This window comes from Cygnus olor, chromosome 1 (genome assembly GCF_009769625.2).
Source record: "Cygnus olor isolate bCygOlo1 chromosome 1, bCygOlo1.pri.v2, whole genome shotgun sequence".
Classification (NCBI taxonomy): domain Eukaryota; kingdom Metazoa; phylum Chordata; class Aves; order Anseriformes; family Anatidae; genus Cygnus; species Cygnus olor.
This window is the reverse complement of record NC_049169.1, coordinates 125091890-125117361: the sequence shown is the minus strand read 5'-3', so window position 1 is coordinate 125117361 and position 25472 is coordinate 125091890. Positions and strand designations below refer to the sequence as shown.

The following is a 25472-nucleotide window of genomic DNA, read 5'->3' as shown; positions in this document are numbered from 1 at the left end:
GTCAATCCCAGAGCTCTTTTACATCGGCAACAACTGAGAGGGCCAGGGGAGGCAATCCAGCTACTACAGATCTCCTCCTTGCTGTACTCCATGACACGATGGCACGAAAACATTTCCATTACAGAGCTACAGCCAGTTACACAGATATGTTCACTATAAATAAAAAGATTTTCTATTAATAACTCTAGGCTTGAGTGGTAATGATTCATCACAGCAGTGAGGCGTTGGTCATTAAGTTACAATACAAACTCAGCATTAATTACTATGGTAAAATATTTCTATTCTCAATGTGAGATCTAAGAATAAGTAGTTTTTATCTCACACAAATGTACACAGAGACATGTATAAATAATATTCCTTGGACAAAGATTAATTTACCTATTATCAAAGATGGTGACAGCTTGGAGTTCTTGTCCCAGACAAAAAATAGGTGACACAAATTCTTTGTGTATTTATTACTATATGTAAAAGATGTAACATACATATATATATATATTTGTATATATAAACACAGAGGTTCTGCATGACTGTAAATACATTTCTATAACTACTGCAACTGTGGTACGTGATTACAATATCATGAAGTACAAAAACACAGCAATTCTCTCAAGCATCTTCATTCATGAGATAGTTCTTTTAAGCAACTTCATTTGTGGGATTTGTTTTCTTCACTGCATCCAGAGGTTTTGATGTCAAGCCTTGCTCCCTACCCTATAACCTTTTTCTCCCACCCCCTTCCGAAGGCTGAATTTAGAAATTATGATAAATTCATATTTAAATATTGATACATATAAAAAGCTGGGATAGATTTTCAGTTCTTTATTTGTTTGGTCAGTCAAGTATATTCAGCTTCAAAAGAGTATTAAAAATAAAGAAAACAGAAAATATAATACATACTCAGAGTGGCATAACCATTACAGGAAATGACTAAAACCAGCTGAATCAGCAACAGAGTGTAACCGAAGGGAGAAACTACATCGGGATCTGGAAGCTTGATCTCTCTGCAATGCATTAATCCCATCTGGATCAGGTAACAACCCTGTTCCTGTACTAGAAAGCTGCCTAACTTACAAATACAGGCAGCAAATTCTTAGAAAGGCCAATGTGTTACATGCTAGCGGTTGTAACATTCAGTCTCTTTACAAGAGTAACAGTCAGCTTTCAGGAGCCATGAACGTCACACTATCCTTCCAGCAAAAATAAAGTTGCTTCTAAACATTAAATTTTTAAACTTTCTTACTCTGAAATAAAAATCTCAACACCCTGTTTTATCAACTCATTTCGTGCATCTGTGCTGTCACACCACTTTTACCCAGTGCTTCCTGATTTCACAAACTTTAACCTTAGAAGGGACACATAAGTCTGTTCTCCTGGATTATAAAACACCACAGTTGATCCATTTAAACTGCCATGGAGCCCAATTACTCCAGTTTAGGTGTCCGCCTTGCTCACACAAAACATCAGTCTTGATTTGAAGGTATCCAAGGCCACGTTTTGTGCTTGTGACTCATCATCCCCACTGCTAAAAGCTGATGCTTTCCATCCACTGATCCTCCTAATTTCAGTATGTTGGGCTTTATCTGCCAGATATTGCAGATGAAAGCTTTCTCCACTACATCAGAAGCACTTCAGTATCAACTACTTTCTTCCTGCTACTTATATACTACAGTTACGTCCACTTTGGTGTCCATTCTGTGGTGCTCAGTTGCTCCATCCTTCATAGGTAAAATCAACAACTTTAAAAGCTGTGCAGTCCTCAGTAGACTGTAGTGAAGTGTGAGTAACCACACAAATAACCCAGCTGTGGAGGATGTCATCTCCACCGCTCAGTCCAATAAAAAAAAAAAAAAAAAAACAACCTCTCAGCACCTGACTCGGGAGCTGCTCAGCACAGATCCTCTGGGCCCTTAATTCCTGCACAAATCAAACATAACCATTACCATTTTAGCAGCATTTTCCTTCTCTGCTCCCAGTTCTGCTCTACAATACCATTTCCGAGTCTTACAAAATTTCACCACTCAGATCACTATTCCATACGCTACAAGAAATTACTCATTCAGGAACTAGCATGCAGTTACAGCAGCGAACAAAAAAATTAGAAGAGGCTCTCAGGGCTGGCTGTATGCCTACAATGTCAGAACAGACCATCTAGCAACTTCACATCATTGCAAAAAAGTCTACCAAGTGAACGTGAAACCATATAAAAAAGAAGCTGCAACAACCTTGTAAAATCCAAAATGATGGAAAATACCTGCTTGTACACTGTGCACACTAATAACTTCTGAGCTTCTGTTGCAACCCAAATGCCAGTGTCCTTCTTGAAAAACAAGACCCTAAACCTAATTTACATGAGAATACAGGTCAAATGGCTTCATCTGTATCTACTTATTGCACACATTTTTCTGATAGAACTTCTATCCATTGTCAGAGAAGCACAAAGGGAAGCTACCAAGGGAAAAAAGGCAGATGGTGACAAGACAGCAAGAGGGGGGTAACAAGATCTCTCAAAGCAAAGTATGATTGTATTTTTTCAGCCTCATTTCCTAACAGAGTTGGTGTGTCAAAGGAAATTTCAAGAAATCCTAGTAGCGGAGAATAAAAAATCCACTTATATGCAAATACATAAATAGTACTAAAAAGGGGGGGGTTGGTTTTTTTATTTTGGTTTAGTATTGAGAGCACTTGTTTGTTAGCCATCCTTGGTGATGACTCATTCATTCTAAGACAGTATGCTGATACACTGCTGGTGCAGCACTCAGTGCCTCTCAGATTTCTTTCATGGTTGCAGCAAAGTGTCGCTTCCCGTCTAAATACAACATGGACTCTGAAATTAGGTGAAGAAAAGAGAAAAACACATTTACAACTTAGTATCAGTATTGGGCAACTAACTACACAGAATGGTAAGATGAAGCAACCCACATTGTCATCACAGCATAAAATAAACGTGCTTTGCCACAAAATCCTGTTAAAATATTCAAATGCCAATAGTTCATCTGTTAAAATGACAAATGTTTCAACTGAAAGGAAGTGTTCTTTCCCACAGTTTCAATGGCAATGCATTAACTGGGTACTTGCCTCCGTATGTTTTGGGGACAACATGCGGGACCTCGTTTCTGATATAAATGTAAAATGGAAGATGTTGGTTGTGTGGTGCTCTCTAGTATCTGCATCATACACCTCACTGTGCACTCGAACCTGGATGTAGTTTTTCTCCGTGTAACAGACCTGCACAGTTAGGGAAGGAGTTACAGTTCATACTTCATCCCTGGCACTGAAAAACTCTAACAGACAATTTTAGTGTTTAACAAGAAAAGTCATGCACATTCATAATGCACAGTTCGTTATCAGTGATTAACAGTGATAACAGGAAGGGTACCTTTTTCTGCTCTTCAAAGAGAAATAAACTCCTACCTGTCCAGAAAGCAATAATAAGGATCCAACCTCAACTGGCCTCTGAAACATGATATCATCAACAGATACAATAAAAGGTCTGGAACCCCTGAGAAAGAAAAAGGAATTTCTTCTCAAGAACAACTAGTGTATTTGGAGAAATGTAAACTATTTCCTTTCCAGCACTTCAATGATGGGTTACTAGAAAATAAATCTCTTACTTAAATGCAGGTCACAGGAAGTGCTAAAGAATTATGCCATCACCCAAGACAAAAATAAGAGGAGGAAACCTCTTGCACACATAAAAACAGACATTCTTTAAGATTACGCTATTGCATCATCATTGTATCTTATGACTTACACTGGCTAGGCAAACTTCATGCCACCATTGCTTAGGCCTTGGCTTTCCAAGCACTGACGTAAGGCACCTTTCTATTAGGCTACACATGCTCCATTAAACTCAGGCATAGATCTTTGCTGGGTGATGAACAGTCACACTTTCTAAACACAAGTAGTTATTAGAAGCTGTTGTACTGTATAGATGTAGTATTTATTTAGGAGAACGTTTATTTTATACATTTAGGAAAAAAAAACATATCTTCAAAGTCAGTCTCAGTAGCTTAGCAAGACAGAACAACACAGACAAAAGATTCCGTTTCTATCCCTATGTTTAGTGTTTAAAAACAAGCTCCAAGGAGCATGATGCAAATCTCTGCAAATATGACAGGTGCTCTAAGTAAAATAGTGCTGTGAAATAATAGTGCAGCATCCTCCTCTTAAACATGTAGGTCTTTTCTACTTGTATTGTCATTAGGTTGGCTAGCATGGTTTCCCGACCTATCCATACATGCTCAATGTTCTAGATTTTATACACATAAAAAGTCTGCAACTCACCCACAGCTGCAAGCAGTCGCCCATCCCAGTTCAAATGCCTTTCTCATTAGAAAACCCCCAAAGATCCTGTTGAAGATGTTCCGCTCCTGTATGTAGAAACAGAAAAATCAGACTGCTGCATCACGTATGTTCTTCTCAAAGCACCGCGTTAAAGTCTGCACTTCAGTTCACAGCATTTAACAGAACTCCAAGCATCGGAATGTATAAAGGCATGCAAAAGTTCAAATGGCTGAGGAACCTTTACTTTATAGGCACTCAGCTGACTCATTAGATAAAACTCTAGACTGTGTCATAAACTGGAAGCCCAAATTAAATAATTTACAAATTAATTTCTTTAAACAAACTAAGCAGTCATAGACGACTTCTCATTACTTTCTTTCCTATTTCGCAGTGGCAATCGAAATAGATATAGATTTTCTACTCCATTAACAGAAAAATGGCAAAAGAAACTAAGATCTAAATACATTGCAAGGACTGCAGAACCTAACCAAAATAATGTATTAACTAGTCTTAAAAGACAATTCATAATTCAGTAGCCATTTCTGTAGTTTATTCATATTTTTCAAAATACCTGAGGATGGCAAATCTGTAGGCCTTTTAGCTTTGCATCTTCCATCCAGACTGAATTGGGCGGTAATACACGACTCCGAAAACTTACTGTCCTATGAAGGAAATAAAAAAATTTTACATGAGCAGATTTCAGCAGGTCAGAAATGCAAAAGAAGTAAATGCAGACAAACACAAAAAATAGAAAAATCAAAACCAAACAAGCCACCATCCAGGAACGCTGTCACTGAAAGCTGCTGCAACTGAGCCTGAAGCTGTATCTAAAGAGATACTTAAGATTGCAATAATAAATCTACAAAGTCTACATTTCTCTTCTTTCAGAAACTTCTGCTAATGTCCAAACTCCTTTGAAGGAACAATCTCAACTTGAGAAAGGTACATGAAAGAAAAGATAAGCCACAGCCACAAAATACACACTTTCCCAGAAAAGCCTTACACTATTTATTAAATCAGAGTATAAACTAAAAGCACATAATGAGCTAACAGAATAATTCAACATCAAACATGCAGTCTGAGGTTTTCAAACCCAGGCAGATTGTGTACAAAACACCTCTGTCATTTTTAATGGAAGGTACGTCTCACTTTGGTGAACAGCTTTGAAAATAACAACTGTGTAAGGTTAGCGAGTCAAAGAAATCATTCACAAACACGACAGCATGCTAATGTTATTAAACATTGTTTGACAACCCTCAGCACTGGATGATTTCACAGAAATCTGAACTATAAGAGAAGTGTGACAACACTAGTCTCCCCCAACTAATGTTGCCCAGAATTATTCCTAAAACACACTAAGTTACCTGATCAAAATATGGCCAATTCCAGCCCTCACAGGCTTTCTTCTACCTACCTGGCAGAAAACTCTTATATTGTGTAAATCACACAGCTGCAAAACCATTGCATTCCCTTATTTGGTTAGACATCATTAACCTTTTTCCCCGGGATTATTCCTAACATCTTCTTCAGAAGCTCTTTGTGCTAACGCTTTCATCATCTTGGCAGAGCTAACACTCCTGAATGATGAAAGACTCTTAAGAGGCACAGATGACACGTCAAAGTTTGTACCTGTATTTCAAGTAAAATGACCCAGAGTTTAAATTGAAAAATGGGAAAACAAAACATGTGCCTTTATGCCAGTAGACCCTCTAAAAGCCCACTCAAAACGCACATTAATTTTCTTCCTCAAGACTCCATTTCTCCTCCATCCCTCCCTTTCTTGCCTTGTGTCCAATGTATTCAGGAATATATCATGAACAATGTTTCTTTCTTCTGCAGTGGGAGCCATTTTCAGTAACGAAGCAGTGCTGAAATCAATCCTCTTTAACTTGTTCACTAAGTAGAAAAAAAAAGTATGTTACAGTTCAAAGGAAAAAAAAACATTTGATTTGGCTGTGACGACTTGAATCTGGAATCAACTGACTCTTTTTTTTTTCCTCTGTTAAGTTAAAAGCTAGAGCTTGACAGTCCTAACTCAAACAAATTTGGCTTTTAGAACTGACTGCATCTAAGAAAAAAGATAAAGACCCAATTATGCTGACACCCAGTACCCTTACAGGAAACTTACATATTCCCCTTGAAGTACAGAAAAAACATATCAAGCAAGAATCACTAAATAGCAACCTTCTTCAGGTTTTGTCAATGGTACAAGAATGCAAATTTATGAATTCACTGCCATAGGCCATAATGATTGAAATTTTAACTTAAAATATCTTTTGTTCAGTTTATTCAAACTTTAATGTTTTTTATTAATTCTCCACGTCGAAATTCCAGCTTGAAACAAAAGGAAACAGAGCTATGCTATTTCTTCTGCTCTCCCCTCCATTTTCAGTACTCAGTACTGATGTGGAGTGCCTGTCAGTTTAGCCAAAGAGTTTCCAAGAATGTGAGAGCAGGCTTTTAAACTCTTAGCAATATTGACACACAAGACATGACAAAAATCTGCTTTTGAACAAATGAGGACCATTTCTCAGTAGAAGAACTTCTGAAGTCTACTTCCTTCCAGCTACTAACTTGAAACTAAGGCAGATTTGCATGCTACCAGGAAATATAGAATCGTTTAGGTTGGAAGAGACCTCTAAGGCCATTTGGTCCAACCTTTAACCTAGCACTGCCAAGTCCACCATTAAACCACGTCACTAAGCACTACATCTACATATGACATACTTTCCCCTTGCTTGAAGATTTCTTCTTCCTCAGGGCTCTCAGGAATGAGTGGATTAACAAATGCCGGCCTATGGACAGAGATTTGTAAATTACACACTTTACAAGAATTTGTCCTGTAAATACACTGTGTTTCATTTTTTGCTTACATACACACTACACAAGATTAAAAGACATCCTTCAGATTATATCATAGAAATAAATACATTATTTCATAATTGACAGCTGCCAACAGAATATCACACTTGCTTAATTAACTGCCTCTTCAGAACTGAAGCTATCCAACCACAATCTAGTACAATTAAGAAAAAATAATTGACACATCTGTGCTTCATAAAGAGCTAAATCTGTACCCATAGATTACATGAAGATCATTAAAACAGAAAGCTATTTAGAAACTCAACAAATGAGGAAGTGGTGATCTAGGATAGTCTAAAATAGATACACAAAACTTGAACAGCAGCATTCCTTCTGGAATAGAAAGAGCACAGTGCTGTAGCTAGCGAGCGTTCTTACAATCTACATGTTCCCATGACAGCCTTATCAACAGCCAAAAGCTGTTTACCACATATGCCACTTATCAAAGAAGATGATACGAGGCTGCCTTGAGTCCCAATTCATACATTTACTTAACTGCACAAATAAATTTACTCTAACAAAACTGCATAAAACTTAGTTATTTCTTCTCACAAGCCAGGGCAAATGCTTATTTTCAAGACCCATTCTTCCTCATGATTTCCACAGATTATTTTTATATTTTAAACACTTATACAAATACTCAAAACAAGATATATATGCAAATAAACACACACATATATACACTTACATACACACACAAATATGTAAATCTGCTAAGCAATTCACCTCTGTCCTCAGGCTTTATTTGGGTTGGTAACAAGAAGCATACAAAGAGACCTTTCACTTGGAACAGCCTGCTCTTTTCCTTTGTTTGCTAGAACTCTGGATTTTCAAGGCACATCAGCTCCAACACTATTGCACAGCTCATTCTCCCTCTCTTCAGCTCAGGATGCGTCTCCATTAGCTATCATGTCCAAGCACCTGAGATGTAAGTTTTTTATGGTCCAAAAGCCATACAACCAGATTTAGGGGCGCCATACCCAATCTAATATACCCTGTACCTCTCTGAAAGGTTTCTACCTCACACAGAATACTTCCAGAACACACCAGGTTTGTGGTTAGCTGGCTCGAAGAACAGACACTAAAGTCTGTGTGAAGTCTTATCTACATGGACTTATGCAGACAGCGTATCTCCTCAGCTGTCCCTAGCCCGTTTGTAAAGCAGAATAAAAATATTGCCTTGGATAGTTGCTTGGAGTATTACTGTTTGTTTGTTTTGCTACATTAGTCAGTCTACTAGTGTATAGTGCCATTTTTGCAATTTTAGGGGGGAAAAAAAGAGGGGGAACCATAAAAATATATATATATATATTTTTAATGTATAAATACACTAATAGAATCTAAAAATAACACAAATCTGATACAGAAAACCATACTAATAACTACTTATAATGTTATCAGGATTAAATAATTATGTCAAGCAAAATCCTTCCAATAAATATCCTTCTTCATTAAATAAAAGCGATTATTTAAACTAGTTAGAAACAGAAAATGGTTTATTACTTCTGCAGGCTACACAAGGTGTAAGAAATACAAGATCTAAGAAATATAGTTGATTTTTCTAGTATTGGAGTCACATAAACCAAAACTGAAACTGAGCAGTCTGTTTAGTGACTGAATATTACAGAAAGGGTGAAACCAGAAGGGTTTTTTTGTTTTGTTTTGTTTGTTTGTTGTTTTGGTTTTATATACTTTTCTCTTTTTTTTGTTTTGTTTTGTTTTGTGAGAATACTCAGCAGGTCCATGTTTTTTTTACATAAATTTTTATATAATTTAGTGTCAGTATTCTATATATATAATTTATATATAAATATAATATATAATTTAGTGTCAGTATTCTGACAACACCTACCATAACGAATTACAGAATTAATGATACTATTACACTCAAAGGCTATTTAACCTACCTGAAAGGAGGGTGAGAAGAGGATGGATCCATGCTATTTTCAGTGGTGCCAATGCTACGACAAAAGCCCATGGGCACAAACTGGAACACAAGAGGTTCATCTGAACATCAGGGAGCACTTTTGCTCTGTGCGGGTGACAGAGCACTGTCACAGAGTGTGTTCAGAAACCCCCTGGATGTGCTTGTGGGGAACCTGCTCTGGGTGTCCCTGCTTGAGCAGGGGGGTTGGACTAGATGACCTCCAGAGGTCCCTGCCAACCTAAGCTATTCTATGATTCTGAACCATTGAGACTCGATCTTTCTGTTTCTTTTTTTTAGGGCAAGAAAGCAATCAATTTTAACAGCTGCTGTACAACGCACATGGGTTTGTAGTCCACTGTTTTACTTCTTTGTTCATCAGGCCAGTCATCCAAACACAGGGAAATCTGTTACGGAAAAGGGACAGATCCAAAGACTAACAGCAATGCCTGGTATCATTTGAGTCCTGAATTCAAAGCTCTGATGCTTGCCCCAGGGAAGTAACATTTGCCAACAGAAAACATCAACTATACAATTCATTTATAACCCACACCATACAACTTCACACGTACATAGCTGCCACGTTTGCCACTCTCACCACAACAGGAGCCTGAAGACTATTTCCCTGTCCTACAAATTACCGTTTGTTTTCTGGGTCCCGGGCCACCATGACAAAGGTTGCATCTAACACAGGGCAGTAATCACCGTCGTGCAACTGAGAGAGACAGGAAACGATTGTACCTTTAAACTCAAAAATCATAAAAAGCGCTTAGCGAGCTATTCAGTTGGTATCCCCTACACAATCATATAATTATCGCAATGTTTACTTTCATTTTATCATCCCTTCTGAGAGTTCCCACAGTAGGCTGAACAGAAGGAAAGAACACAACTTAAAACTCCATTTTCAGGAACTCTGCAACAAAACCATTAAGCAGAGGAATGCTAATTAACTACTATTTTCAGCTAGGGAAAAATATAAAATAAAATTGTAAAATGCCCACTTACTCTTTATTCTGAGAAATGCCTAAACAATTTTATAACTAATACCAAATTGGCACCACTGTCAGCACTGGGAGGCAGTTCAGACAACAAAGTTGTAACATTATCTTCTACATCAGAGACTTCACTTAAGGACACAAACTGAATCAAAAAATATTTACCTGTTTATCTGACTCATAGCCACTCCTATCACGTAAGTAGACTATCCTTGCTTCTCTAAATAATTAAATTACTGAATGTTTCAGCTAACTGATCAACTGACTGTAAGTATTCAATAGAAATATTAGGGATTTTTAATTAAATTAATATTCATTTTGCTTCCTGTACAGTGTAGAGTAGTTACACCTTCCATTTATTTTCAACTTTTAGCGTTTAATAACTTATTACAAAAATTATGCTATGCAGTAGACAATATGCACAGAAAATACAATTTAATACTGAGTCTGAATATCAGCATTAAAATTTATAAATCTATAAAATGCACAGGTACAAGGAAAATAACACTTTTCAAAAGCAGAGAGAAGCTTCTAAAGATACAGAGCACAGATACCTATTTTGTCTCTCTGAGTATTACTGATCTCAAAGTTAACTACAAAATTCTGGTTAAGAAAAATGCACGTCTTGACAGAAGGATTAGCAACAGCGTATCTCGCTGTACTTAAACTACTGGAAGTCATCTTGGTTATTCTAGAAATGTAATTTAGGCTGTTATTGTCATCATCCAGAATTCACTCTGAAACACCTTGCAACTGCTGTAGGAGAGACAGAAGTCACCGGAACTAACCTGCAGCATGTGCATCTTTACTTCCATTGAGGTCTTTCCAACCCAGGAAACATTGCCCGTGAATTTGATGTCACAGTCAGGGTGTACGACCCTCTTGCGCAAATCTACAGGAATAAATGTTAGAGGTTACTGGGAGACAGATCGCTCACGTCTAACACTAGAAAGACTGGTTCCTCTAAGATCTTTTTGCGTTGTGTAAGCAGCAGAGCACACAAACAACCCAGAAGAGACAGCTGTTGTATGGGACCACACTGCTAGCCTGCAGTTCCTGCCTTATCTGTTTTCACTAAAACCAGAAGAGGAAGGAACAGGCACACGTGTGGCAGACGGATGGCAGACCCACAGAGGTGGTCAGCAGAACATGCGACACAAGCAAGGTCCAGCTTCACCAGAACACTGTTTAGAAATGAAGCTAAGGAACTCACATGCTAATACAAAACCAAACACAGAAGTGCAGGCTGCACAAAAGTTGTGTTTTTAAAGGAAGGGAAATCTGAAATGCTGAAAAGCATCCACAAAACCCTCTTCCCCTCCTCCCTTCAAGGAAAGCCAGAGTATTTAAGAGGTCAAAGCCAAAACAACATGAAGGCAACTCAACAGGGGAGGGAAGAAGGTATCCCCAGTAACAACCACAGGAATGCAGTAGCTGCCGAGTGAGTAAGATAAACAGATGAAACTATTCCTGCTGATCAAATTGCCACTTACTAATTTTATCCACCAGGGCTGTAACTATCGATAAGGGAGACCTTGGCTGCGTTTCCTGCTTGGTGTGAGTGTAGCAAATAAGAACTGTGGAGAGACCAAAAACGGAGTCAGCATTTAGTTCTCTTGTATTTTAACAAGAATTTTAGCAGAGCAGATCAAAACCACCTTTGTGAAGCATGAGAGGTACCTGCAAAGCACAAACCGAAATATCACAGCGTAGGAGTGCACGACTTCCACATTTTCATGTACTTAATTCAGAGGATTGCTATAAAGAAAACAGTGATTCAGCAGCTGTCTCAGCTATATGTATATTTACTTACTGCAAAGAGAAATTTAACTGAGTGCTTTAAATCAACCCATCACTCCACTCCTTCCAATCCCACATAATCTGTTCCCTTACCCCTGTAGCCCACTCTCTCAGATTCTTCATTCCCTTCCTACCTCCTACTTTGATTTCATGCAGGTTGTTCAAGGATACGTACTATCTGCAGACTTGTTTTCAGATACTGATTCCTTTAAAGAGGTGCAGATTAGATAAACTGTGCCTTACAGGCATGAAAGCATAGTTGGAGGTATTTATCACACAGTAATCATTACTAGCCAAATGATTACTTAAATTAATTAGCTCTGCTCATGAGGGCATATGCAAGTAAACAGACTCCTCAGAGTAATAACAGACTCCTTAGAGCAATAATAAAGAGTAATGTTGCAAAGATTTTTCTTCCTAGTACTCTAGTAATTTTTACTCAATAAAGGTTTCAAAAGCATCTCATTAGATGCAGATACTTTCCAGAGAAGGAAAAACTCTGTCTTTCCAGGAAATGTAAGTAAAAATGACTAAAGTCATAATTCTGAAAGCTGTTATGCCTATCAGTCATGGCATCAATACAATTAATAATAGTCTGAATGGGATTTATCAGAACCTCAATGCCAAAGACAAAAACTTAGAAGTTGATCAATCATTCACGTGGCACATTTGCCAAGGTCATTGGATATGCTGGGAACAGGGTGGAATGGTACTTGTTCCTATGAAAACCGTTTACCACCATTCTGAACACTGTGTAATCTTGATTTCCCCATAATAATATAACCCCAGTAGAACTGACTGAAGACAAGTATGACTACAAACAAGGCAAAGACATTGTGTGCTGTTACCAGGAAAAATCCAAGATCTTCACAGGTCTACAGAGAAACTAAGCAAGGCACAGAATGAAAAACAGGCTCATCTTATTTATCAACTGAAATGAGCCACTAGTTTTAAGTCTCCTTTTTTAATTTAGGACAGGTCCTATCTTCCATATCCTAGTACAAAATACAAATCATCTAGCTCTTTTGCCTATCCTCACAGACAGGTGACTTGCATTCACTTGTTTCTCTGCCTGCCTCACTCTTGGCCATCTGGACCCACAGAAGGTCTTTCTGTCCTGCTGAAGGAACCATTATGTACGTACTTCTCCCTCAGACCTTTCCCTTAAAAAGCACTCATTTTTTTGCGAGAAACCTCCATCAAAATGCTACTGACCAGCTAAAGAACTTTACTGAAGAAAGACGTCATGTGGTGACATTTTAAGACGGAACAGAACAGCTGGAAGGGACCTACAAAGATTGTGGAGTCCAACCGCCTGATCACTTTAGGGTTAACCAAAAATTTAAGCTTGTTACTGAGGGCACTGTCCAAATGCCTCTGGGCACTGACAGCCGCGGACAGCAACCACCTCCCTAATAAGCCTGTTTCAGTGTGTGACGGCAAAGAAACGTTTCCTAATGCCCAGTCTGAACCTCCCCGGCACAGCTTTGTACCATTCCCACGCTTTGTTGCCCTTCTCTGGGCACTTTCAAGGACTTTTAAGAGAAAAACATCAAGTCATATTAACAACCCAGCAATTCTTTTAGCTGCAAAACAGGAATCAAAGATCTTGATATTTTAAAGACCATGAACAAATGACAAGGAGAAAAAAATAAGAAAGCTAACTCGTGAAGCAACTGAGTATAATTATTCTTATAGCTGGTCCTTTACAAACCGGCAGAAGCTGAAGCTTAGCATTTTGCTTCTGACTGTTCCTGTTCATACTTCATCCTCTTTCAGCATCAGTATCTTTTTTAATTCCCCTCAGAGACAGCACATTGATGCAATCCTTGCTGAGGTCATACTGTATCAGTACTCAAACAGTACTCACTCACTCTGCACTATTTGTGTTTTCCTTTCAAGGGCACAGATACCTACCTCCTAAACTGTCAAGATCTTCAAGTATCCTTCCAAACCTGTAAGATACATTTTTTGACAATTAAATAACCGCTTCCAAAATACATTAAAGTTAACACTTTCCTGTATGTGTAATATATTTACTTTGTTACCTTACGCTGTTGTATACATTCAGATACTTCTCTCTTATTTGAGGTTGACTTCCTAGAGGCAGAATAACTTCCAAATAGCTATCTTTCATTCTTCTAGGGGGGAGATCTTCCTGACGTTTTGCCAGTAAAGTATGAAGAGCTTTTCTTTCTTGCATTGCTTGCACATGATCCCTAGTAAGAAAAGAAACACTTCGTCTGGAGTATGAGAAGAGTATATTAGACAGCTGAAATTCTCTCTAGCTAAAAGATGTCACACTGAAAATTACCAAAACAAAAAATGAATTAAAGATCATAAGACAAAGTAAGTGTGTCTTGAAAAGAAGGAGAAATGCACATAATCAGATAAAGGAACACTACTGCCAAAAAGTTTTGAATAGATTTGTGTACCAGTTGCAAGCACATACTTTGTACTAAAGAGACAAATGAAATTTATCCAATTCAGAATGCTACAAAAATGGTTCCCCTTGAAAACAACTTAGTTTTAACAGGGAAAAAAAAAAAAAAAAGAACACTCAGATCACGCCTAATTTAACCTATAAGATTTTGTGTGTATTCATACCTTCCATAGCTACTGTATTACAACTCTTCCTACAAAGTTAATTTTACACGACTGTCAATTTACAATCTCTCTCAAGAAGTAATGCAGATGTACAGTACTGGTTAGCACTGACAACAAAGAGAGCTAATCTGGTAAGAATTGCTATCACCTACAGATGACTTCCTCCTTTACAGCAACAGTTACAGTTCACGCAGCATACACAAAAGGGGCACACAAAAAAAGGGAAAGTTAATCTACATATTTCCCTTTCTACCCAGTAGTCTTACAACTACACAGGAAAGTTGTGAAAATAAATAATACAGAAAAGGGAACAATAATTCAGAGCTGCTTTTTCAGCACCATGAGTCCAGAGGGGTTACAAGTCTCACAAGGGAGACAGTGTCAACGTACTGTCACTTCTTTCCATTTCTTTCCAAGGTGGTTCCTTGCACAGATACCTGTGATATCTAACAGCAACCTTGCCCTACATACTCTCCTACCTGTTCCTCCAAAGCACCCTCCCTTTAGAAGTGCAACCTAACTAATAAAGCAAGTATTTCATAACATCCCTAGAATCAATAACAAAGCACTAAATAAATGAAAGTTAAGCATGCAACAGTTCAGGCAAAAAGTAAAAGAGTGTGCACAACTATTGATCAATTTTGTGGTGTTTTATGTCTTCTCATGCTCTAAGTAACCAAACATAATTTTAAACTTGTAGCGAATGTGCGCCATTCATCCAGTCGTGCACGCTGTATTGTTGTGATTTGAGTGCCACTCCGTTTAATGAGGAAAAAAAAATCTTAACACAAACAACAGAAAGAACCTTTTCACCAAGATCATCAAAAATTTGTCTTTAAGTCTTGACTTTGGATGAATTCTGGGTATTAGCCATACTTTAAGATGACGACTTTTTTGGCTTTGGTTTTTATTTTTGGGAGAGGAGGGGTAGAAAAGTCACATTTAAACTATTTATACTCCCTCTTTGCTCTTAAATAATTCTGGGGGAAGTGTGAATCCATAATCAAAGACAGTAAAGGTTTAGCAGAAAATGTCTTTCTTTTAAATTTTGCTGTTTATAAACATATGAAATACAGCCTATCTCATCTGGGCAACATGACAACTGCAGAGTTCAGAAAAAATGAAAAGAGAACAACCTATTCCAGTGTGTTTACGTTTGAAGTTGGGCCACTGCATAGAATATACTAGAAATAGAAATACATAGAAATAGAATATACTAGATGACTAAGGAAAGGTGCAATGTCCAAGGTGATGCTCCTTTATGGTGGTGGTTTGGTATTTTTATTTGCCTTTTTTTTAGTTTGCTTTCAAGGGCTTTCAGTGCAAGGTTTAAGGGAAATCAGTCAGAGAGTAAATAAAAAATTGGTCTACAAACACACAGAAAACAAGCAATAAAAATGCAACTATACTCTGTTTTCACCAGTCCTATCCTGGCTCCTCTGAGGGCAGCAGCAGCACCCTTCACTTTGGCTTCAGAATGTGCTCTTCAACACGCAGAAATATTGGGCTCAAGGCAATAACGTTTTTCAATGGCCAAGTACTTTTACATCCTGCAATTATCAGTCATACAGTAACAATATTTCAAAGTATTAACTAATAACTGCCCAAAACATTCTGGGAAATGGCATTATTTGTTTCTGAAATGGCTACAACTCTACCTAAATTGTAATGAAAGTCATCCCACGAATCTGTCATCAGATTGTACCCCAGACAAATTTTACAGGCCTTCTAATTCAGTGGATTAGTTAATCCTACTGACTTCAATAAGGTCTAAATCCTCCATAATCTAGATCTAATACCTATGTGAGACCTATAATAAGAATCACTGCACTATTATCAGCAATGAGCAAATTCATTGTTTTAGTCAAATGGGTACAAAAGCAGAAGACATTTATAAGCAAGGTGTTACTTTTTAATACAAAACACCACTGACATTTACAAGAGAAATCATGAACCAAAGTTTCCTTTCAGCAAAATTAATAGCCCAAAGTGTTCTTCCAACAAGCATCTCTCCCCTCTCCCAGCAATCCAGACGGATACGCATCAGGCCCTCACAGTCCTTCCCTAGCTCCCATTTCACAACCCTATCAGGCTTCTTGGGTCAGTCCTCTTCAGTCATTCCACGGTCTAACTCGATGAAAGCACTGGCTGTTCACTCTTCACATTTATAAACTCTGTGTCAGTCCAACATAAAAGTGGGTTCTCAAAGTCTACACGCCCCATATCCTCCAAACCTCCCCCCATATTAAGCCTGTCATTCTCAAGCACTCCCAACAATGGGCTCCCTGGCTTTACTTCTTCATGGTAGCTGAAGCATACAGTACCTTGCAAACCGTTTCTGTTGCATTTTTTACAGCACAAGAAATGTACCTAGACTCGGTACAGTAGGGGAAAAAAAATGGATGGAAGATCAGGTTTGACCAGGGCCCTCTAAGGCCTCACTCCTCAGATGGTATTTCCACCTGGCATGGTTCCTACCTAGCCGCTATGGGCTGCAGGAAAGGCTTTTTTAAAAGTCATCTTCTAGATTCCTTACCAGCTGACCTCACAAAAAGTTCAAGCCCCATGATGCTTAGTTACCAGTTTTCCTAAACAAAGCTCAACTTCCCCAACTCAGGCATTTGCTTTAGCAGGCCTATAATGCCTTTTAGATAAACCTATTCAGAAGGCCAAGACATATCAGACGCTCCATCCAGGCAAGCCCCTTTTCCTTTCCTTATCAGTCCTCAAAATGTGTAACAAGAGCTCAGCAAATACAGTCATAAGATAATCACCCATCAAGAAAATAAATGTGGGGTCAACCAATCAGCAACACAAGTTTCCCTGATCGCTACACTGACTTACTCAGAAGCGTTAACAACTGCAGGATTATAGGCAACTCTGGCCCATCCACGATAACAGAGGGGGAGGTAGGTAAACTGGATAAGCCAAAATTTAGATGATTTAAATCAGATGTAAATTAATCTACAATTAAGTTCCAGCAGAGAAAAGAAATGCCTGAGATACATCTGACCAGGATAAATCCACCAACAGATAAATCAAGAGATAACTGCAACACAATGTTTCCAGTAAGGCCTTAAAGCTCCTAAATTTCCATCAGATTCCAAGGTAACAAGAGAATCTTGTAAGCATCAGGACCTTGTATTTTGTTCCCTCGGTGCTAAAGATCTGCTAGAAATATCTCAGAAGTTTGTGATCCACAAAGTAACAATCCAAGACTTTGCATTACTTTTCAGTTTGAATTCACATTTCCGCTACAACTCTGAGTTCTCTCCACGTTTCACAGATGAAGTAAAATACATTTAATGTACACTGTACCTCCAGTTGGTAGATGCTCCCACTATATCCCTCAATCTGCTTCGCACTGAAACAAACAAACAAAAAAAATCAAAGCAAACAAAGCTTAGTTCGGCAAGGGAAGAATGCGAGGTTGGTTGCCTGGTGCTAAAAGGCACAATCCTCATCCCAGAACAAACAAAAATTAAGCAAATTCATGCAAATAAAAGCCTGAAAAACAAAAGTTTGGCCAAATTCGCTGATGCTGTTAGTAGGCATATCACAATAATGGACTGAGTAACATGATTGTGTAGCTTATTTTGTACAGCCAATAAAGAATGCATTTAGAGAGTTTGTTAATTAGCACCGCAGGCGTTTGATTGCATTAACAACTGAAAGAGACAGCAGATCAAGACCGGATTGAGGAATTCTGATGTGAAAATATTTCAGCCTAACCACAAACAAACAGTGGAGATAACACAGATCAGAAAGTTGTAAAAGGAACATTAAAAGGACAGTGCAGCTGGGAGACGGGGAGTGAAAAAAAGTATTTTTTGATTAGACCTACGCATGAAGGGCGGGTAACACCAGCAGACAGACTGCTGCCAGGAGGGTTTTATAGCCTGAATTTCTAGAAGCCTCAAATAACACAACATCAAGACACTGAAGTGAGACCTGTAAAATTGCTTTTCACACTGTTTGCACTATCAGAGTTAATACTAGCTCTGCACAGGCAGTTATTCTACTCTTTCCTGATGGGGCTATTAAATGTGCTAGGGTCTCACCAAATCTACCAAGATATTCTGTCTCTGTTAGGCAGGTGAATATGTGCTACTCGGAAACACTCGAAAACAAGCAGCAACAATTCCCAACTTCATAACAGAATAGAGCTGAGAATTGGATAGCAGGAATTCATTGCCTATTCACAAAGATTTTTAATACAAGAGGGCCCAAACAATAGGATAAAATAGTGACACATCAGGGAAGGGTTACAAAAATAAAGTGTCACACAAACAGAAAGAGGGCTGCTGGTGACTCACGAGCTGATTCTTTTTACTTTTAAGTTATGGGACACCATCACACGTTGCACATCACAAACTAAATGCCAGGTCAGAGTACTCACAGCACTCAGCTAGCTGTTCTGTGACCCCTGGAGCTAACAGAGCGTGATTCCCTATGGACTGAAATCACATATCCCTCCCTCTAGCCCTCCTTGCTCATCCCCTACTGCAAAACCCTCAGCTCCCCTCCCAACCCTCTAAACCTACCTCTGCTTTGCCAGGCCTCCAGCCAAGCACCGGCAGGAGCTGTGGTTAGGCCAGGGCTCTGCCAAGCTGACAGTGGCCACTACAAAGACCCCAGGTACTTGCCAACTGCCATCAAACACAGGCTGACCCACATGCAGCGCTAACTCGGGCACCCTAACGAACCTCTGACTCAGAAGCTGGTTTTCACAAGCCTTGGGGGAACACAGTTTGGGATTTGTGCTTATCTATCTCGGCTGGCAGCAAGCAACAAAGGAGTCTGGAAGAAGAGAGGGAAAAGAAGACAGACAAAGACAAAAACAAATTACTTAGGCCTGGGTTCTTTAGGAAATTAAGCTGAAAATACGTTTTGAAATAAGATGAGTTCCATTACTAATTCCAATAACAAAAACTATTCAATGAAAAAGAACTGATTGAAAATTTTAGAGCTCTTTTTTTTTGGAAGGGCCAGAGGGATCTCATTCTCTTTTCTTTTTTTTTTCTTAAGAAGCAACAGGCTTGTTTACATAATAGGAATTACTACTTTCCTGTTACTCACACTCCACCTGTGAAGATGCCATAGCATGCATTGATTAACACAGTGTTAGCAGAAACACTGTCAGAGCTTCTAGAACACAAAACCTCGATTTTCCAATAGCGTGCAGACTGTGCTGGGACGGAGGGGGAATAAACAGCACTTTCTCTGTCTTGGTTTAAACTATGTTCATCTTCCATTTCAGCTTTAGAGACGTAAAAAGCTCTGAAAAACCTCGAGTCCAAACCTGCAAACATGTATATACCATTAGTCCCATTTAATATTTCTGATTTTAGGCATACAAGTAAACATTTGCCAGGCTGAGACCACATAACTTTCATTTGAACAATAAAAGGACAAAGTGTAAAAGTGTTTCTAAGATTTTGCCAATCTAAATCTAGTCCATTTTACAGGCTCAAGGCCTGTAAATCTTCTCTTTCTTTCCCCTGGGAAAATTATACTGCTTTTCTAGATTTTAATTATTTTATAACAGAAACTTAAGTAATTAAGCATAATAATTCAGGCATTCTCTTTTTTTCTTATTGGCAAATGTCTTAGACACACAGAACAATTCCAGCAAATGGGTTTTATCCATCATTGACACACTGCATATTTCACACTAACTTCTCAGCTGAGGTCATTGCGTTGCGGTCTAAAACCAGAGCAGCAGGGCCTGAGTTTATTTGAGCTGTGCAGTACAGTAACGAAGGACACGAGGGCAGCTGGAGGAGCTTATTGCATCCATCTCTGCCATCCACAGCGCCTGGTGCTGCTGCCTCCCCAGGTTCAGGAAGACCACACGGGTGTGTTTTACCACCAGTCTGGCATAGAGCTTCATCTGGCCTTCAGTGAAAGACGCAGAAATCCACTGTGTCTGGACCACAGCCTTTTTTTTATTCAAACGTCTAAAATGAAGCTATGTACTGCAGGAGATGCTACGTAAGAGATTTTGTATCCCACAAGGCTGTTAAAAATGCATTATCCAGCATGCTATCAGAAATACACTGTGCTATCCAAGATCCAGTATAATATTTCCACAAAGATGACCAGAGACATTCACTTGTCAAGACTCACAACATTAAAGAAGGCAAAGGGGCTTTAAGCAAGTCTACAGAGAAGAAGAAGTTTTCATTTTTCATGAGCGATAAAGTAAGGCAAAACAGTAGCTAAGTAAGTTTAGCGTTATAGCAAATATTAAAATATGTTCAGATTACCACAACACACCATTATTCACATGAATGGGTAAGTGTCCTGTGGAGTGGAAAACACAGGTTAGATAACAATTACAAGAAATGATGCAAATGACGGGGGTTACCTGATTATTTCACCTGCTTAAATTCTATTTAAGTACATGTCCCTAAATTTTAACCAACTCTAAGCAACCTGTCCTCGCTCACTGCCAAGGTTTATGGCCAGTATCTTTGTGATTTCAACTGAGCCAGCCATCTCCTTCAAATACAGCTTTCCAGTTCCTTTGTCTACTGGCTCTGCATAGTATCTGCTTGCAGTCTAAGTCAAAACGTTTTTTCAAACTGGGTGCTACCAGCTATTGTTGACAAACACTATCAGTTTTGTAAAGACTATCTGCAGCATTTTTCATGAAGCAGGATGAGTTAACTCAGAGGAAGCTTCAGAAGATCCACTCGGTGTGCCTCTAGGAGTACCATGGAAGAACTGAGGGCGTTCACAACTGGGACCCACCGTTGGGACGAAGCATGTGAAAAGCTAGTAAGAATAAGTATCTGGTGTTTTGTGAAAGCATGTATACTAAATTAAAGGGAATTAGTTTACTTATCAACACGAGTTTGCAAAATGTTATTTAAATGCTGCAGTTTTAGAACAGAATCTCAAATATCTACAGTTATTATAGTCCAAGAAATATTCGCATTCCTTAGAACAGAAACAGAGGCAAGGCCAGGATGGTTCCACTACTTTTACTGGCCTCCCAGATAGCATCAACACAAAACATCCAAATAAAAGAGCAGGGTAATATTTGCAATTATGCAACGTACTGTATCCTTGCTTCTCTCCTTTGACCTCCCAAATTACTATCTTTAACCTATAGCTTTTTTTTTTCCAATAGTCTAGATAAATGTCTATCTAACAACCAACAACCTTCTTCTTCTCTTTTACTGGATAACCCTGAGGTTCTATTTCAGAAACAAAGGGGAAAAGAAAGCATCAGAAACAAGCAGAACTCCATGAAGGAATTATTTGTATCTGGTTTTAGCTCTTTTTCTGCTCTCCTTTTCTCAGTACATGGGATAAGAATGCAAGAAAACATTCTTAAAGCTTCTGAAACAGGAACACTGGTTTATTATTATTAGAGCATTAAAACAATCTTTCCACACAAAGCTCTACTGAGAGAGTGCATTTTCATGAAACTAATCTGATTAAAAGGTTTCTCTCACTGTATGAAATTAGCAGTAGTGACACCCTAGCAGTTCTGTATGATTCATTATTTCCACTCAGTTCCTCTATTTCTCAGCCATTCTAGCCAGGCTCCTCAGCACCTCTCTGTATTGCGCTGACTTTCTATCTAGAGCCTCCTCAAGAAGCAGCTGTCCCTCTGAAAAAGAATCACATACTCTTCCAAGTCTAAAGAAGCAGACTAGCCACTAAGCCTGTAAATTCAGTGACCTACACATATTTGATCTCCAAACACATATGTTCTGATACTTCCTAAACATTTATACTATGAGCTATGGTATAAATGGTACAAACGTATACATGGTGTAAACAGTCAAGGACATGCCCAGATGCAATGTGTGCAAACCATATCAACTAATCAAGGGCCACCACCTGAAAGAATAACCTCCTCAGAAACATTTCTAAATCTTCCTCCAAAGCACAGCCAATTACTTTACCTTCAGCCATATCTGGAAGCAATGGCAAGCCACTGGTCCCAGAAGTGAGCGTCCGAGCCAGAAAAGAAGGAAGCTTCCACATGGTGCACAACCTATAGAGAGAGTGGAAGAATTTGGTGTCATTAGTTTTAACGCCATGAAAATAAGTTATTTTCATAAAGATTAAAATATTTTCATAAAGATTTCATTAAAATTTATTTTTGAATGCCACCGATTACTTCAGAAACCCCACTCCTTATTATCAGCCTGATTTTTCAAATCAGATGCAATCCACACAGTGATTCAAGCCAGACGAAATTCAAACCAGCATCTGCCATTACCTGCACACAGGAAAGAAGAATGATTCACTGGAGGCATCTGTTCTTTTCACTGAATATTCAGAGGCCCTGGGACAACCAGCTCAGACTGAATACCAGCTTTTACACCACAGACATCCTAACACAGATGGTGGCTGTGCACATCTTAAAAGTTACCCGTGACCCCAAAACATTCACTTCTTCTGCGCCCGGCTGGCACCCCCTCAGACAGGGATCACAAGGCCTCCAACACAGTGCCATTCAGCTAGCGCTGGCATTCACCCCACGGGTCAGCATGGGTGCAACTCCGAATAAGCCTAACGTGCAGGATCACAGAATCATTAGGGTTGGAAAAAGCCTTCAGGATCATCCGGTCCAACCACCTCCCTACTACCAACGTCACCCACTAAACCATGTCCCCAAGCACCACGTCCAACCTTTCCTTGAACAGCCCCAGGGACAGTGACTCCACCACTTCCCTGGGCAACCCGTCCCAATGCCTGACCGCTCTTCCTGAGAAGAAATGTCTCCTCATTTCCAACCTGAACCTCCCCTGGCGCAACTCGAGGCCATTCCCTCTAGTCCTATCACCAGTTATCTGTGAGGAGAGGCCAACCCCAGCTCCCCACAGCTTCCTTTCAGGTAGCTGTAGAGAGCAATGAGGTCTCCCCTGAGCCTCCTCTTCTCCAGACTAAACACCCTCAGCTCCCTCAGCCGCTCCTCACAGGACTCGTGCTCCAGGCCCCTCACCAGCTCCGCAGCCCTTCTCTGGGCACGCTCCAGCGCCTCGCTGTCCTTCTTGTGCCGAGGGGCCCAAGGCAGAACACAGCACAGCGTGGCCTCACCAGAGCAGAGCACAGGGGGACGATCACCCCCCGGCCCTGCCGGCTACACTACAACCCAGCCAGAAGGGTCGGCCCCGAGCCCCCCAGCTCACCGCGCGTTGCAGCAGCCCAGCCGCCAGCCGCCTCCCCCGGGCAGCCCCAGGGCCGCGAGGGAGCCTCACCCCGAGGGCTGGCGGAGAACAACCCCCGGCCGCGGCTTCGGGCACCGCCCCGAGGAGCGCGGCGTGTGCCCGGCCCTCAGCCCGCGTCCCGGGGTGCCGGCGGGCGCTCCCCGGCTGCCCACACGCGCACACCCTGCTCGCAGGAGCCCCTCCGCCTGCTGCCGGGGCGGTGCGGGGGGGAAAAACCGCACCGAGACCCCGGGGAAGCCCTCGGCCTCACCGTGCGGCCGCTCCTCCGGCACCATAGAGTCGCCGCCCGCACGGCCCCTCCCGACAGGCGCCGGCCTCGGGGAGGCTCCGAGCCGCTGGAAGGCCCCGGCACCGCCCCGCGGGGCCGCCTCTGTTCCCAAAATAAAAACAGACTGAATCAACGCCTGCCGTGGCTTATTACAGCGTTTCTTTCCCTAATTTTATACCCCCTGTCGCTATTTTTTACCCCCAGCATTTCTTTCCCTAACGTTATACCCCCTATCGCATGCGTGCGTGCTGCAGGAGATTTGTGGATGCAGCGGGAGGTGTCTAAATCCCAAATTCATCACCTCGCACTATTACAATGACCATCCCAATGTACCAGCTTACACGAATAAACTTCTAATGACCTAAAACACATCCTCATAGCAGCAGTCCAAAGTGGTCATCCTTTCATCTCCAGTACATGGACATCCATGTCATTTTAATCACAGAATCACAGAATCATCTAGGCTGGAAGAGACCTCCAAGATCACCCAGTCCAACCTCTGACCTAACACTAACAAGTCCTCCACTAAACCATATCACTAAGCACTACATCTAAACGTCTCTTAAAGACCTCCAGGGATGGTGACTCAACCACTTCCCTGGGCAGCCCATTCCAATGCCTAACAACCCTTTCAGTAGAGAAGTTTTTCCTAATATCCAACCTAAACCTCCCCTGGCACAACTTTAGCCCATTCTCCCTCGTCCTGTTAGTACATGTTTATTACAAGTTTGCATTTGCCCCAAATTCAGAGCAGTGCTACTGCAATATTTCTTTACTTTTCTGACAGGAAAGAGTATTTTTCCTATGTATGGCCTAGTGTAGATAAACTCTTACTGTAAATTGCTTGAAAAATAAGCAACTGTGAACTGGAAGCAACTGAACTCATCATTTCAAATTCTGAGTATTAAGGGAAAAAAATAGCTGAAAATGCAAAGAGAATCCCGAATGTTGTCCAGAGACTAGTCAGGAAAAGTAACAGGTCAACAGTGAATACTAACTGAACATGCATTCTCTGTATTTTGCTCCAGAGATTTGACAAAGAGATACAACTTGGATCGAAATACTTGAGAACAATTAATACTGTAATCGAAAAATGATTCACTCACTGCATTTTAGTGTGGAATAAGCAGGTCTTATCCTTCTCTCTTTTATTTGTTATAAACAGTGAACCTTAGAGGCATGAGAGAGGCATTCATATAGGAATTTGAGGAATCTTTCCAGCGAAGGAGGAAATCAAAAATTAAAATACCAGAAGTAAAGAAGAGTTTGATTAGTGGAACACTGAAGAAAGCAAACTGTTGCCCACTATGAGCCTTTCCCTCCGGTCTCCAAGATAAGAGGAAATTCAGATATTTAGATGCAAGTAAAAAATACATTAACAGTATGTGTCCAGCAGAGGTTCCCCAACTGATAAATTGTCAAGTCACGTCACCGTGACAGGGTCCAGGGGAACTAGCATGGCTGTTTCCTGTAGCCTGAGACTAGACAGCACTTCCATCTGCTGAGGATGTGGGGAAAACATGCCTCAGTAACATACA

The 25472-nt window shown here is 40.1% G+C and overlaps 1 protein-coding gene across 1 annotated transcript; it reads right to left on the bottom strand.

Moving 5' to 3' along the window:
• Positions 1-443: 443 nt before the first annotated feature.
• Positions 444-24023, bottom strand: ACOT9 (acyl-CoA thioesterase 9). Its single transcript, XM_040531854.1, is given in 17 exon segments — positions 444-2824; positions 3076-3111; positions 3114-3225; positions 3412-3499; positions 4285-4370; positions 4856-4946; positions 6069-6180; positions 7012-7079; positions 9712-9785; positions 10854-10957; positions 11559-11642; positions 13783-13820; positions 13914-14084; positions 17791-17836; positions 20752-20778; positions 22395-22486; positions 23917-24023. Coding segments are annotated over 16 exon segments (1278 nt in total). The 5' UTR covers positions 22477-22486; positions 23917-24023; the 3' UTR covers positions 444-2765.
• Positions 24024-25472: the final 1449 nt, after the last annotated feature.